This window comes from Rhinoderma darwinii, chromosome 4, assembly GCF_050947455.1.
Source record: "Rhinoderma darwinii isolate aRhiDar2 chromosome 4, aRhiDar2.hap1, whole genome shotgun sequence".
Lineage (NCBI taxonomy): Eukaryota > Metazoa > Chordata > Amphibia > Anura > Rhinodermatidae > Rhinoderma > Rhinoderma darwinii.
Window position 1 is genome coordinate 158,427,988 of NC_134690.1, and position 15,931 is coordinate 158,443,918.

At 41.9% G+C, this 15,931-nt stretch overlaps 2 protein-coding genes across 4 annotated transcripts in view; one reads left to right on the forward strand and one right to left on the reverse strand.

Moving 5' to 3' along the window:
* The window catches only part of CCDC50 (coiled-coil domain containing 50), a 61,963-nt gene extending 50,819 nt beyond the window's left edge, over positions 1-11,144 (reverse strand). The window contains exon 1 of one of the 3 annotated variants that reach the window (XM_075861775.1): positions 10,822-11,143. In XM_075861775.1, the coding sequence (XP_075717890.1) occupies positions 10,822-10,870 (49 nt within the window). In that variant the 5' untranslated portion in view covers positions 10,871-11,143. Of the gene's footprint in view, positions 1-10,821 lie in introns of all 3 variants that reach the window. The other 2 variants (XM_075861777.1, XM_075861776.1) reach the window with 2 other exon arrangements.
* UTS2B (urotensin 2B) overlaps positions 10,839-15,931 on the forward strand; it is a 63,550-nt gene continuing 58,457 nt past the window's right edge. The window contains exon 1 of the mRNA XM_075861779.1: positions 10,839-11,197. Coding sequence (XP_075717894.1) covers positions 11,193-11,197 — 5 coding nt within the window. The 5' untranslated portion in view covers positions 10,839-11,192. The remainder of the gene's footprint in view (positions 11,198-15,931) is intronic.

Here is a 15,931-nt window from a genome sequence, read left to right on the forward strand (position 1 = left end):
GACAAACTGGAGAGCCAAAGAAATATGGTGGAGATATCCATAGTGAGAAGTCACAAGGTAATTGCTATTATAAAAAGAATTACTACAGCAATGCCTCCAGCAGAATTTCCAGTTCTCATGTAGTCCGCATCCTGTATTCACAGAAAAGACTGACCAAGACCACAACTAGAGGAAATGTGAAATGTACATGACTGCCCTAATAAGTTAGAAACTATCTCCTACCATATTGTGCCAAGTTACTTTAAAATGCATTATACCTCATATACAGTGAAGGAAATAAGTATTTGATCCCTTGCTGATTTTTTAAGTTTGCCCACTGTCAAAGTCATGAACAGTCTAGAATTTTTAGGCTAGGTTAATTTTATCAGTGAGATAGATTATATAAAAAAAAAGAAGAAAAAAAAAAAAGAAAAAAAAAAAAATCGGTCAAAATTATATATATTTATTTGCATTGTGCACAGAGAAATAAGTATTTGATCCCCTACCAACCATTAAGAGTTCAGCCTCCTCCAGACCAGTTACACGCTCCAAATCAACTTGGTGCCTGCATTAAAGACAGCTGTCTTACATGGTCACCTGTATAAAAGACTCCTGTCCACAGACTCAATTAATCAGTCTGACTCTAACCTCTACAACATGGGCAAGACCAAAGAGCTTTCTAAGGATGTCAGGGACAAGATCATAGACCTGCACAAGGCTGGAATGGGCTACAAAACCATAAGTAAGACGCTGGGTGAGAAGGAGACAATTGTTGGTGCAATAGTAAGAAAATGGAAGACATACAAAATGACTGTCAATCGACATCGATCTGGGGCTCCAGGCAAAATCTCACCTGGTGGGGTATCCTTGATCCTGAGGAAGGTGAGAGCGGAGCCGAAAAGTACACGGGGGGAACTTGTTAATGATCTCAAGGCAGCTGGGACCACAGTCACCAAGAAAACCATTGGTAACACATTACGCCGTAATGGATTCAAATCCTGCAGTGCCCGCAAGGTCCCTGCTCAAGAAGGAACATGTACAGGCCCGTCTGAAGTTTGCAAATGAACATCTGGATGATTCTGAGAGTGATTGGGAGAAGGTGCTGTGGTCAGATGAGACTAAAATTGAGCTCTTTGGCATTAACTCAACTCGCCGTGTTTGGAAGAAGAGAAATGCTGCCTATGACCCAAAGAACACCATCCCCACTGTCAAGCATGGAGGTGGAAATATTATGTTTTGGGGGTGTTTCTCTGCTAAGGGCACAGGACTACTTCACCGCATCAATGGGAGAATGGATGGAGCCATGTACCGTCAAATCCTGAGTGACAACCTCCTTCCCTCCACGAGGACATTAAAAATGGCTCGTGGCTGGCTCTTCCAGCACGACAATGACCAGAAACATACAGCCAAGGCAACAAAGGAGTGGCTCAAAAAGAAGCACATTAAGGTCATGGAGTTACCTAGCCAGACTCCAGACCTTAATCCCATCGAAAACTTATGGAGGGAGCTGAAGATCCGAGTTGCCAAGCGACAGCCTCAAAATCTCAATGATTTACAGATGATCTGCAAAGATGAGTGGGCCAAAATTCCATCTAACATGTGTGCAAACCTCATCATCAACTACAAAAAAGCGTCTGACTGCTGTGCTTGCTAACAAGGGTTTTGCCACCAAGTATTAAGTCTTGTTTGGCAAAGGGATAAAATACTTATTTCTCTGTGCAAAATGCAAATAAATATATATAATTTTGACTATGTGATTTTCAGTTGTTTTTTTTTAAATATAATCTATCTCTCACTGGTAAAATTAACCTAGCCTAAAAATTCTAGACTGTTCATGTCTTTAACAGTGGGCAAACTTACAAAATCAGCAAGGGATCAAATACTTATTTCCTTCACTGTATAGGCGTGTTGGAAAAAAAATAAAAGCAAAAGGTTTTTTTTCCTCCCAAACACATACGACGGGGAGGGAATATATCAACCTTTATACGGCAGTTTTTGCAGTGCAAAGTTTTTGGCCATTTTCTGCCGCCTTTGTAGAAAGTGGGGGTGGCTTCCCAAAAGAGGCGTGGCCACAGCAGCCCAACAAATGTATTCTAATTTACGCCATTTTTCCATGTCAAAAGGTGTGCCTTTAAAGAGTTATTCCCAACTCAGACATTTATGGCATATCCATAGCATATGCCATAAATGTCTGCAAGATGCGGGTCCCTGCATCATTTAGACACGTATGGTATATCCGGAGGATATACTATAGATTTCTGAGTTTAGGAATTACCATTTAAAGGGGTTGTCCACTAACGAACAACTGATTACCTATCCACCTGATCGGTCATCAATGTTTTAATCGGTGCGGGTCCGACACCCAGACCCGCACCGATCCGGTGCTCCGGCTGCCGGATGTGATCGCACAGTATGCAGTGTACGGAGCCGGTTGGCTCCGTACATTTCATAGCGGCCGCGCTGCAGCTCTGCCGCTATTCCGTGGCCGGAGCCAACTGCTTCCAGCATGGACGTCCGGTGCATGGAGGCAGCTGACCAGTGTGGGGTCCGGGTATTCAGTGGATAGGTCATCAGTTGTCTGGTAGTGGACAACCTGTTTAACTCTCAAATGGAAAAAATAACCTTCATTTATTTTTTTCCTAGTAGAGGACATATTTCCTAGTAAATGCTCGTAGGCATAAAAAATACAAAGCCTTAATCACCAGGACAATTTCCTTATGGACCAGAAAATATTTAGAAATCATTGGCATGTGCTGGCTATAACTGCAATACGATCTGACTCCACTATAGACAGATAAAGCAACAGGCACAAACTTAGAAGAACACTGCAATGGAGCAGTCTGTGTTAAAAGCTGATAATACAATCATTTTAAGGGCCAGTTCACATCACCGTCAGGTTCCGTTTGGGGTTTCCATTCATCTATTCTGTCAGAGTTCCTCGTTCCGAAAGCCGAACAGAAACTATAGGTTCCGTTTGCATTACCATTGATTTCAATGGTAATGCTTCAGTTGGTTTCCGCTTGTTTCCGTTTGTTTTTTTAAACGGAAGTAGCGTAGTAGACTATGCTATGGTTTCTGTGAAAAGACGGAAACAAATTAAAACCAACTGAAACATTACCATTGAAATCAACGGTAATGCAAACGGAAGCTATAGTTTCTGTTTGGCTTTCCGTTTATCTGTTCCACTGATGGAATAGATGAACGGAAACTCTAAACGGAACCAGACGCTGGTGTGAACAGGTCCCAAGATTATCCCAACATTACGGAGCACTACAGTCAGTTCAGAATTGGAATTTGTCACAATGTACATAGTTGTGGATTTTTAGAGGAATAGAAAAACGGAAGAATGCTTTCTCAGTGTTTGTCGAGAGGTTTTTAGTTTTCTTGTTCGTTTGATAAACAGCTGTAGGACTTTAATTTAAAAGAAGGTTCATGCTACCCTAGCCACGGGCAGCATGAAAAAACAACAGCTGCCCTGACTACACTAGACTACTTGATAGACAGAGAGACACCGGTCAATCAATGCGAGCTGGGCAGGGAGAAGTCAGATGTCACGATCCGTGGGTATGTGGACCCACTATTCCGCACCGCCCTAGCGGAGTAGCAGCTGGCCAAACAGTCCTAGTACAAGAGACAGTAATGGAGGCTCGGCACAGATGAACTTGCAGACACCAGACGTGGTGTATATCAGCAGGCATGACAGGTGGCACAACACGACTCCAACAGTCTAAGGCCTTATTCACACAAACGTGTTACGCGCGTGATTTTCGCACGCGTCGCATGGACCTATGTAAGTGAATGGGGTCATTCAGGCTGTCAGTGATTTTCACGCAGCGTATGTGCGCTGCATAAAACTCACGACATGTCCTATACTTGCCCGTGTTTCGCACATCACGCACCCATTGAAGTCCGTTTAAATAAGGCCTAAGGCACAGGAACAAATATAGCACTAAGGGACCATTTGCTAAGACTAACACTCAGGCAACGAGTGAAAGGGAATGGCCCTTTTTATAGTCCAGGATGATCATGGGCTAATTACAGATTTTACTCATGTGTGTGCACTGGCCCTTTAAGGCCAAGCGCGAGCTCCTTACGAGAACGAGTGCAGCGATGCGGAAGGGAGTGCCGGGGTCTCTCAGAAGGAAGATGCCGCCTGGCACTCACTCGTTCATATCTTCCCTCCGATGGCCATGGACGACGGTCAGCAGCTGTGGATATTACACCAGAGGGACGCCACCCAGCAGACACCTCCCCGAGCTTGGCACTTATCATTTTAATATGTTTTCTATGAAGCACCGGAGCTCTTCAGTTTAAAAAAAATACATATATTTTTAGGTTACCAGGACACCGGTCGCTATATATCATGCTACCCGTGGTTAGGGCAGCATGAATCTTCTGACAAGTTTCCTTTTAGGGTATGTTCACACAACCTATTTTCAGCCGTTTTTTTGAGACGTAAACACCCCGAAAATACGGGGGCTGAACGCCTCTAAACATCTGCCCATTGATTTAAATTGGAAAAACGGCGTTCCGTTCCCACGGGGTGTTTACTCATCCGTTTTTAAAAACGTTGCGTACAAAAAGCCCCATAAAAAAAGTGCATGACACTTCTTGAGACGTTTTTCATTGCCTCAATAGAAAAAAAGCTCCAAAAACGGCTAAAAGTCAGGGGCTGTTTTCCCTTGAAACCAGCTCCGTATTTTACAGCCGTTTTTTTTAGTAAGCGTGTGAACATACCCTTAGAGACATAAAATTCAAATGCTAGTGTGTAAAATAAGGTAAGATCTGGTATTTGTGGTTTCCAATCTTATAGCCCTGGAAGTGCTATACAAAACATGTAACAGTATACTCACACAATGTTACACCTAAATACAATAAAGTTTACACTGACTAATCCGTTTCCTGTAAATCTGTTTGTTGAATGATTTCGCTGAGCACATTCTAACATTCAAGACATACACACAGCACTATATATTCTTCATTTTTGTTATTTTAGGTCAGGTCCACTCAACTCACAAGCCAGATGTAAAAGTCTTAGTGAATGGGAGTTTATGACATTTCCATTCACACTTGCCTATTGTCCTCTCAATTGCGGTGTTTTCCAGCGTCCCAACAGGAAACATTTACTAATGTAAAACCACAGGGTTATCTGACGCAGTGTGAATGGAAAGTTATACATTAAGGCTATGTTCACACAAGGCGAACACGATGCGTAAGAGAACACACCGTATCCGCCCTGGGCACCACACTGAATTCTGTCCGACAAAACTGCACCAAATTATGGTGCAGTTTTTTCGGCTGTAATGTCCGCTGCGTAAAACTGCACTCATAGGGCTGGTCCACATGTAACGGAATTGCTGCAGAAAATCTCTGCAGCAATTCCGTTGAAAATAGCAGACTTTCCACCGAGGGAAAAAAAACAAAAAACAAAAAAAAAAAAAAAAAACATAATTTCCTGCGTTTTTGACTGCAGAAAATGGTGTGTATTTTGTGGCGCTTCTCGCAATGCTAGGAGAAGGCGATCTCTCCTCTGAAAAACGCAGCAATTCAGTCCACTTTCCGCAGCAGGAATGGACTTGCTGTGATCCGAAAAACACACACCACCGGTCAGTTTCTGCTCAGAATATTTACGCGGCGTGTGGATGAGATTTGTTAAATCTCACCCATTTTGCTGCTACTGTATTCCGCAACGTGTGGACAAGCCCATGTAATTAAATTTTAAAAAAAAAAGTTTTTTTTTTTTTTAGTTATGTCAAGGGCAGTAATAAGGGCATTGACAGCCACTGAAATCGTATTAATGAACAGGGTCGGGCATGAGAAGACTTCCTGCAATTGTCCAAAATCGAAAAAAAGTTTCGAACAACAGCAGAGCTTTGCTCAACAATCGCACCATCAGCCACCAATGGTTAATATTTAACAACAGGTTTACTCAGCAGCTCTGGTCTGTGAGTAATGGCAATGGCATCTCCAGGACACTTGGCAACAAGCCTTCTGACAACACTTTTACATTATAGAATAGAAAAATATTAAGACACATTTCACTCAATAAGCAGCAATACCAGTTTAGAGCAGGAGTTACAGGGTAAGTATTGGGGCAATGTCCTGATGGTGTAACCCCATTCTAAGAACATCAAGGACAGTCACTGCTTTGCCCTATTAAATAAACACAGAAGATCTATACACGCCTGAGAAAACGAGTAGTTGCCAGCTTTAAATGGCTGCATAGTGGGGCCCTGAAATATTTTTTTCGATGCGAATACAAATTATGCTTACAGGAGTCCCTGGCATGTAGTCTTATTGCCATATGCAAATGACTCGGTATGCCCAAGCGGTACTTGCAGTTTCTTGGCAAGTGCTCCTATTCTGGCCATTTTATCCTGCTCAACCCCACCCCCTCGCTCAGGATTGACGTTGGCACACTATGGCCTAGTCCATGGATAGAATGTAAGTGGCATATGCGCGAGACTTCAGGATTGACATCACGGTCATCCTCACTGATCAAGGAGGCGGAGATGAGCTGGCGAAAACAGGAACACGTGCAGCGAAATGGACAGCCCGAGTGGCACTTGCAGTCATTTGAATATGGCAAAGTTGTTTATCTGGACAAACAAGGCAATAGGTATGTGGGAACATGGTTATTACAAGACCTACCAAATGCTGGGAACCATTTGGTAGGCAAATAGGAGCGGACAGGTTCCCTTTAATGCCTGAACACCGCTTGCTATGGTTATTTGTATTCTGGGAAAATGTCTTATTAATCCAATAGAAAAACTAATTGCACATCACAAGTAACGATAACTAATTCATAAAATGGTCAGGGAGGATGACGATTTTCACGTGGTACTTCATTGAAAGGACACAAATACGATAATTTTGTATGAATGATCCAGTGATATACTTTTAGCGCTATTACAAGAATTGCTACGTGGAAAAAACAGTCCTTACCTGCCCCACTGAATTATAGGAAACCAACTAAACCGTTCAGAGATCTGTCTGACAAGTCTGTCGACCAGTCAGTCCAGTGACAACCCGCAGAATTGTGAATTTATAGTTCTCGTCTATAACGCAGGTTATAACTGAGGGTCAATACAAGATTGTAGATACATTACCTGTCTTTAATTCAATTTAAACAATTAAAAGCATATTATTTAAAAAAAATAAATAGGATTTAGTATTTTAAAAAAACTGGCTTTGTCTATAGCCAGCATTAATAAAGCCTTAGCAAGCTTTACTAGACTATAGCGCCAATTCTGGCTTGTTTATAAGGCAGAGGAGGAAGATTGACTGCTGTGAACTATGCAAGAGTCAAACTTAGGGGAGGAAGAGGAGGGGGAGGGGTATGCTGAGCCTGGCAGCCGTATACATATGTTAAGTGACTATGGAAAGGACACTGGACATGCAGCAGTATACATGTACGTAAGGTGCCTGGATCTGTAACTTTGCTCTGACATCACCACCACAATATACTTTTATTTTTATTTTTTTATACCCCAGTCTTATATGACACATTAGGGCCGGTTTACATCAGAATTCGAGTTCCATTCATCGGTTCCGTTTGACCTTTCAGTCATCAGAGGAACCGATGAACGGAAATCACCACTTCAGTTTGCATTACTATTGATTTCAATGGTAACGCTTCAGTTTGTTTCCGTTCCGTAAAGTTTCTAGGGTTTGTTTTTTTTCACAGAAACAATAGCACAGCACAAAAAAAACGCAAACTTTACAGAACGGAAACATTACCATTGAAACCATAGTTTCCATTCATTGGTTCCTCTGACAAAAAGGTTGAACGGAACCTGAACACTCATGTGAACAGGCCCTTACCCAAACGCCTGAGACAGGGAAAAAATAAAAAAAATAAACAGATGTTCCCATTGAAATGATTGATATATCCACACACAATAATCAATAACAGACCTGTTCGACTAGGGGTCCATAGGTCCCCCATGTGGCACTGTACGACAAGCTATTTTTTCACACGTTCTTACAGAATGGAAAAACAAAAAAAAACAAAAAAAAACGCCTTGCATTTACATGGAGGTGCAAAGAGCTCATCGGAGTCAGTTGTTCCGTTGTGGTGGCCAGAGTTTTGGTTTTTTCCGGAATAGACTACTGAGAAAATGTTATCAGAGCCTACATTATTATGTGTAGATTTATTGTAAAGAATGGATATGGTCTATTTATTATTTGATGGCTCAATTGTATCTACTGGATATTTATTTAAATTACACTTTTAGTGGATGAATTTTATAAGAGGGCTGATTTATAATATTCATTCTTGTACAATCATTAGGAATAGTCAGTATTTTGTACCATGGGGGGGGGGGGTCGCAGATTTATATTTCTATCTTTGGGCATTCTCAGGCCATGTGCACACATGGCAGATTTGTTGCAAATTTTCAGTGCACTTTCTACATAAAAAAAATCTTCAACAGAATCCATGTGGATGGGGTTGAGCGCATGCTACAGCCTGATCCCAGCTTAGGTTTCCTTATCTTTAGAGCCTTTAGGACCTATTCACACCAATTTTAGATTTTGGGGTTATTACGGTGTTTTTTTTGAGGAAATAAAAGTTACCGTTTATATACTGTAAACGGTCACCTGAATATTGTAACCATGAGCATGTGCTATTTTGTAGGCCTACCACTTAAGTGTATATATAGTATCAGTATTGATGGCTTTATCATTGCACCTTATTCATGTTGCGGTGCCCGGAAAAAGGTGGGTTGTTCGCATTTTTTTTTTCCACCTTGTTTGGAAAGTAAAGCCTTGGATATAAGGCTGGGTTCACACGACCTATATTCAGATGTAATGGAGATGTTTTACGCCCCGAATTACGTTTGAAAAAACGGCTCCAATACGTCGGCAAACATCTGCCCATTACTTTCAATGGGCTTTACGATGTACTGTGCCGACGACCTGTCATTTTACGCGTCGCTGTCAAAAGACGGCTCGTAAAATTACAGCCTCGGCAAAAGAAGTGCAGGACACTTCTTGGGACGTTTTTGGAGCAGTTTTCTCATAGACTCCAATGAAAACAGCTACAAAAACGGCCGTAAAAAATGCTGCCAAAAACGCGAGTTGCTCAAAAAACGTCTGAAAATCAGGGGCTGTTTTCCCTTGAAAGCAGCTTCGTATTTTGAGACGTTTTTGACTCTACGTGTGAACATACCCTAAGACGTCAGAAGGGGAGAAGAACCTGGACAGAGGAAGATAGCTCCTACCACTCACCTCCTGGGCTACCATGATACTATCTAGAGAGACTAAGGGTAGGATCACACAACCTATTTTCAGCCGTTTTCGGGCCATAAACGCCCCGAAAAACAACTAAAAATGCGGGGGCTCAACGCCTGCAGACATCTGCCCATTGATTTCAATGGGAAAAAACAGCATTCGGTTCCCACAGGGCGTTTTTTACTCAGCCGTTCTTAAAAACAGTTGTGTAAAAAACAAGTGCATACCACTTCTTGAGTCGTTTTTCATTGACTCAATAGAAAAACAGCCGTAAAAAAACAGCGCAAAAAAATGCAAGTTGCTTAAAAAAACACCTGAAAATCAGGAGCCGTTTACCCATGAAAACAGTGCCGTATTTTCAGACGTTTTTGGTTTGCCATGTGAACATAGCCTAAAGGGCGTTTTACACTGCGCGATTATCGAGCGGACCAGCTTTCATAGAACACTGGTTGCCAATAATCGCCCTGTGTAAACGGCAGCGATCAGCAGATTATTGAGCAAACGCTCGTTCAACCGCTGATCGTATAGTTTTAAAAAAGTAAACCTTATCGTTGTCGGCAGCGCATCTCCCTAACTTATGAGGACGAGCGATCGGAGCAACGAGCGCTCGTCCCCATCCATAGCTCTGTGTGGCAGGAGCAAATGAGCGCCAGTCAACGATGTCTCGTTGATCGGCGCTCGCTGCACCAGCCGGTGTAAAAGGGCCTTTGCAGTTCGTGGATTGGTTGCAGATGTAACACGGATACCTAGGAAATTGCATAGTTGAAAATCTGCAACAAATATAGCCGGATACTATACATTAGTAGCGTCAGTGAATCATATAAGAGGAGCACAGGCAGTGAATGGTTGAAGCGGAATGTATATAGTATATACAGTCATCCTCTCGGATATCATATTGTATACCCACAATTCTGTACCGATTCTACATACAACTGAATACCCTGATTTTTTATATAAATACACACAATGCTAATATATAGAATTAATCTATCCATGTGTATACGCTATACACGCTGCTGACCTGATACTGTATACTAGGAAACATCAAGGCCGCAGTCTGTAGTGAAATAGATCTCGGTCAGATTACTGGGAAAAAAAGAAACTTATTTTTATCTGTAATATTTCGGGGTGACGGTTTGCCAATTGCTGCTGTGCGACATTATTGGACTAGACGGTCATATTGCGCAGAACGTCACTGAAGTGTAGTAAATACACGGGACCGGCGTCAACCAGCGCCTGGTCTCGTACATGAACAAGAGACCTCTCCATATATGATGTACTCTTTCCATATAGACGAGAAGGAACTACTGTCCCCATCAACATCAGTAAAAGTATGTTTATTTACATAAGAATACAGAAGAGAAGATAAATGGTTTATTACTTCACTTTATAATATTTACCACTTTATGGCTAGACACCTGCAACATGTTTTTAGTTACAAGACACAACTACGCGCGCACAGCCTAATAATACCAGCACAGTGTTTATTAAATGGTTAATGGGAGCAGGTTAACCCTTTGGTCACTGAGTTTGTGAGGGGAAGGAGACGGGTCGTCTGGACACGGTGTGAGGAGGGGGTGAGCTCTACACGACATACGATGCATTTACCTTCCTTGACTCCCGGCAGGTTGGTGTCGTCGATAGTGACTTCAGTCATGACTGCTGGGTGCTGTCACTCAGTCCTGAGGCCGCAGGATAACGCACACAATGGCTGAGGAGCTGTCATCGGCGGCGGGAACCCTGAGACTGATCAGATCGCACGATGAACGAGATTTGTGGAGGAAGGATACAATGTAATCAGGAAAGCCTCACTAGGATTGTATGGTGGGGGAGAGAGGACAAAATACATGCAGGGCTGGGCTAGTTAAACAATCGCATGACATCATGTACTCAGGCAGTAGGCGGTTTAACTCCTCCACTGCTGGATTACAATGTCACGTGGCTATATGTATTTCACTTTATGGAGCTGCATACGCTGAATGAGGTAATATATTGTTATTATTGTTATTGTTATATTTTACATATTTTTGTATTGCTTTGTATACACAACTTATATTTAGTTTGAATGGTCTTTATAACCCTGAACTATCACAATCTTGGACTATATTATACATATGATGTAATATCATTTCTGTTTTTTATCTTTATCGTTTATCATTATTTAAGAGTTGATTCACATGTGGTGTCTAATTCTGCCACGAAATCGACATAAAAAATATGAAATTTCTGTGTATTTTGTGCTGTTTTCGCTACAAATTTGTGTGGTGGATTTCAGTGTGGAATTTGAAATATCTTTTAAAGTCTACGATTGAATTCCAAATCTACAGCACATACATAGGGTACGCTGAGGAGAGATGTATACATTTCAGATTTTCTTTCATTATAGGATGAAATGGAGTCATTTTACGCAGTGGAAACTTTTGCGCAAAGAAATTATGCAGGGAAAATGTATTAACTTTTCTATGCCAAAAGTCGCAATTTGCAGTGAAACTTTCGACTTTTGCCACTTTTGAAAAAAGGAAGTGGGGTTAAACAAAAGGGACTGGGGAACTGCAGCCTGACGGGTTTACTATCATTTACACCAGATGTGTTAGGAATTTAGGTGCGATAAATTACAGGTGGATCCCGCGTGTCACAGGGACACAGGACCCGCCGACACTGAACCTGTCAGGTCCGCGGGACTGACGGATTCAGTGTAAAACTAACGATACAGCTGCTCTTTATAGAGAATACAGAACATCTGTATCTCCAAAAGTAAAAATATTTTTTTAATAAAGACTAATTACAAAGTTACACTAATCACACTGACTAATCTATTTATTAATAACAAAAAAAATGCCCTCAAAGGTGTCCATAGCCTTTAACCCCTTAGTGACCAGCCCATTTTAGGCCCTAATGACCAAGCTATTTTATTCGTTTTTCTATAGTCTCATTCAAAGAGCTATAACTTTTTTATTTTTTCGTCTACATAGCTGTATGAGGACTTGTTTTTTGCGGGATTAGTTGTACTTTTTAATAGCACCATTTTTGGGTACATATAATTTTTTTATTAACTTTTATTAACTTTTTTTGGGGGGGATTATAAAAAAAACTGAAATTCCGCCATTGTTCTATGCGTTTTTAAATTGACGCCGTTCACTGTGCAGCGTAAATAACATGTTAAGTTTATTCTATGGGTCGGTACGATTACGGCGATACCACATATGTAGAGGTTTTTTATGTTTTACGACTTTTTTGCACAATAAAAACACTTTTGAACTAAAATTATTTGTTTTTGCATCGTTTCCAAGAGCCGTAACTTTTTTATTTTTCCATCAATGTAGTGATTTTTTGGGCTTGTTTTCTGCGGGATGAGACGTAGTTTTGATTGGTACTGTTTTGGGGTGCATGGGACTTATTGATTCATTTTTATTATGACTTTTTTGGGGGGCAATGGAAAAAAATAGCAATTTCGCCATTGTTTTTTGCGTCATTACGGTCGCAGCGATACCATATATGTGTACTTTTATTTATTTTTTTACACTTTTACTAAATAAAACCACTTTTTATTTATTTTTTTACTGTAACTTTTATTAATAATCTTTATTTCACATTTATTATTTATTTCACTAGTCCCACTAGGGGACTTTACTGTGCGATCTTCAGATCGCTGCTATAATGCTCTGGTATACTTCGTATACCAGAGCATTATTGCCTGTCAGTGTAAATCTGACAGGCAATCTGTTAGGACGTGCCTCCGGCGCGTCCTAACAGGCATATGTCCAAGGCAGACCTGGGGGCTTTTATCAAGCCCCCGGCTGCCATGACACCCCATCGGAGACCCGCGATTGCATTCGCGGGCCGCCGATGGGTGACAGAGGGAGCGCACTCCCTTTGTAAACAAAGTTAAATGCCGCGGTCGCTATTGACGGCGGCATTTAACGGGTTAAACGGCCGCGATCGAAGTAAACTTCGATCGCGGGCATTGGAGCAGGAGCTCAGCTGTCATCAGCTGCAGGACTTAGACTAGGCGAACGTGAAAAGGTGTCAGCCTAGCCTAAGGCTCCTTAGTGACCAACGTAAAAAGGCGTATTGGTGGTCACTAAGGAGTTAAAGGGGTTGTCCACTACCGGACAACTGATGACCTATCCACCATATAGGTCATCAGTATATGATCTGTGGGGGTCCGACACCCGGACACTGCACCGATCAGCTGATCTGGCTGCCTGCGGGCACAAGATGTCATTGCATAGTATGCAATGTACGGAGACGGAAGCAGTCGGCTGCGTACATTGCCTAGCGGCCGTGCTGCAGAACCGCAGCTCTGCTCTTATTCACTTGAATAGGAGCAGAGCTGCAGTACTGAAGCTCGGCCGCTATTCCGTGTCCGAAGCCATCTGCTTCCAGCATGGACTTCCAGTGCCAATTTTTTGGATTGATGAAAAAAAAAAGCTTTTTATGTGCAAACATCATGCTTTCTCATTTATTTTATGATCGCTAATGAGGGAGGAGGGAACTCGCCTGCATGTATCATAATAGCAGTGGTGTCTTAAAAGTATACCCGGTTTTATACTATTGCTTGCTACTTTTAACAAACTTTATATAAATTGATAGTACAAGTGAAAATAATCTGACACTCCTTCCCCTCCCCCTGCCTTGATCATTCACTCTCAATTCACTGGTTAAATCCATTTTGAGAGACAAGACAGAATATCAGCTCAGAGAGGAAGCAGGTTCTATGCTGTCCATAGAAGTCTATGACGAGGGTGGGAGGAAACAGGAGCAAAGTGAGAGAAAGGCAAGAGAGGCCGCACCTTTTGACCCACATTAAACACAGGACCTACCATACGTTTTTTGTTAGCATTTTTCTTTTTAATAACTTGGGAGTTCTTCAGGTTCAATTGAACCTGAGCCCAAAGTGTGCACAGTTTATTTAATTCAACTTCTACCTCAGGGTTATCACTAGAAGAGGCGTAAAATGAATCAAAATGAGGATGAAAACCATAATTACAGAAAAACGGTGAGGTATCAAAAGAAACATGGTGGAGATTATTTATATCAAATTCCGCTAAAGGAAGATATGAGACCCATTCAGTCTAGTTATCAGCAATATAACACATAAGATATTGTTACAAGGTTTGATTAAAACGCTCGGTTTGACCATTAGTTAATTAGTGGAATGCTGAAGAGAAAGATAACTGTACACCAAGTTTCTTACAGAAAGCTCTCCAGAAGCTAGCTACAAATTGTAGACCTCTATCAGAGACAATATTTTCCGGAATACCATGCAGGCGAACCACTTGATCAATAAATAATTTAGACAGAGTTTTGGAATCGGAGTTGCAGCAATGGAATGAAATGACACATTTTACTGAAACGGTCCACCACAAACCAAATTACAGTTTTCTCTTCAGAGGGAGGCAAATCGGTGATAAAAGTCATAGACAGAAAAGACCAAGGTTTCTGTGGAACACACAATGGTAGTAGTTTACCCATAGGGCAAATTCGAGGAGTCTTAGCGCAAGCAAAGACATCACAAGCCGGGACATAGGAACTCACATCAAGAGACAAAGATGGGCATCAATAGAGCACGAGAGAAATTTTTTAGTACCAGTTATCCCTGGATGGCCACAGAAAACAGAATCATGTAACTCATTGAGCAAACGAAATCCGAGCTGAGGAGGTACAAACAACTTCCCTGCAGGAATGGTTTGCGGAGCGAGTTGCTGACATTCTTTAATCTCAGTTGCAAAGTCAGGTGATATTGCAGAAACCACTATCCCCTTAGATAATATAGGTTCAGGATGAATGTCGGGGACATGTGAGGAACAGAAACTTCGAGATAATGCGTCGGCCCTGACATTTTTAGACCCGGGTCTATAGGTTACAATAAAGTCAAACTTGGTCCAGAACAATTCCCACCTAGCCTGTTTGGGATTGAGTCATTTGGCTGATTTTAAAAAAGTCAGCTTTTTATGATCAGTCAGTACAGTAATTTGATGTCTAGCTCGCTCTAGAAAGTGGCGCCACTCTTCAAATGCCCACTTAATAGCCAGAAGCTCACGATTACCTATATCGTATTTCTTTTCAGTGGAAGAAGATTTACACAGGGATGCAAATTAGTCAATACGGAAGACCCTTGAGACACCAGAGCCCCCACACCTATTTCTGAGGCGACAACCTCAAAAATAAGGGAGTAGAAAGGTCAGGTTGAACAAGTACAGGCGCTTCCATAAAACACTGTTTTAAGCTTTCAAAGGTGGAGACCACACTGGTTCTCCAATTTACAAGATCAGAACCCACTTTCGTAAGATCCGTCAAAGGTTTGGCAAAGGAGGAAAAATTATGAATACATTTTCGGTAATAATTAGCAAAACCCAAGAACCTCTGCAGAGCTTTTAATGAAGTGGGTTGTAGCCAATCAAGAATTGCTTGAACCTTAGTGGAGTCCATACTAAAATCATGAGTAGACGGCTGTTACGTCTATGGCCGCGGCCCGTCGTTCTGACTTACCCTCCAACTACCACGGCCATGGACACGTGAGTTCTCTGCGGGGTCTCCCTCCTGTGAGACACCAGCACTCACTTCCTAGATCTGAGACTGTCTCCCGCAGGTCGCGTGAGCCCGTGCGTGCACGGCCTTAGAGGGCCAGTGCGCACACGCAATTGCAGGAGGTCTGCAATCAGTCCAGAATGCTGCTGGACTATAAAAAGGGCTCTGCCCTCTTGATCATTGCCTG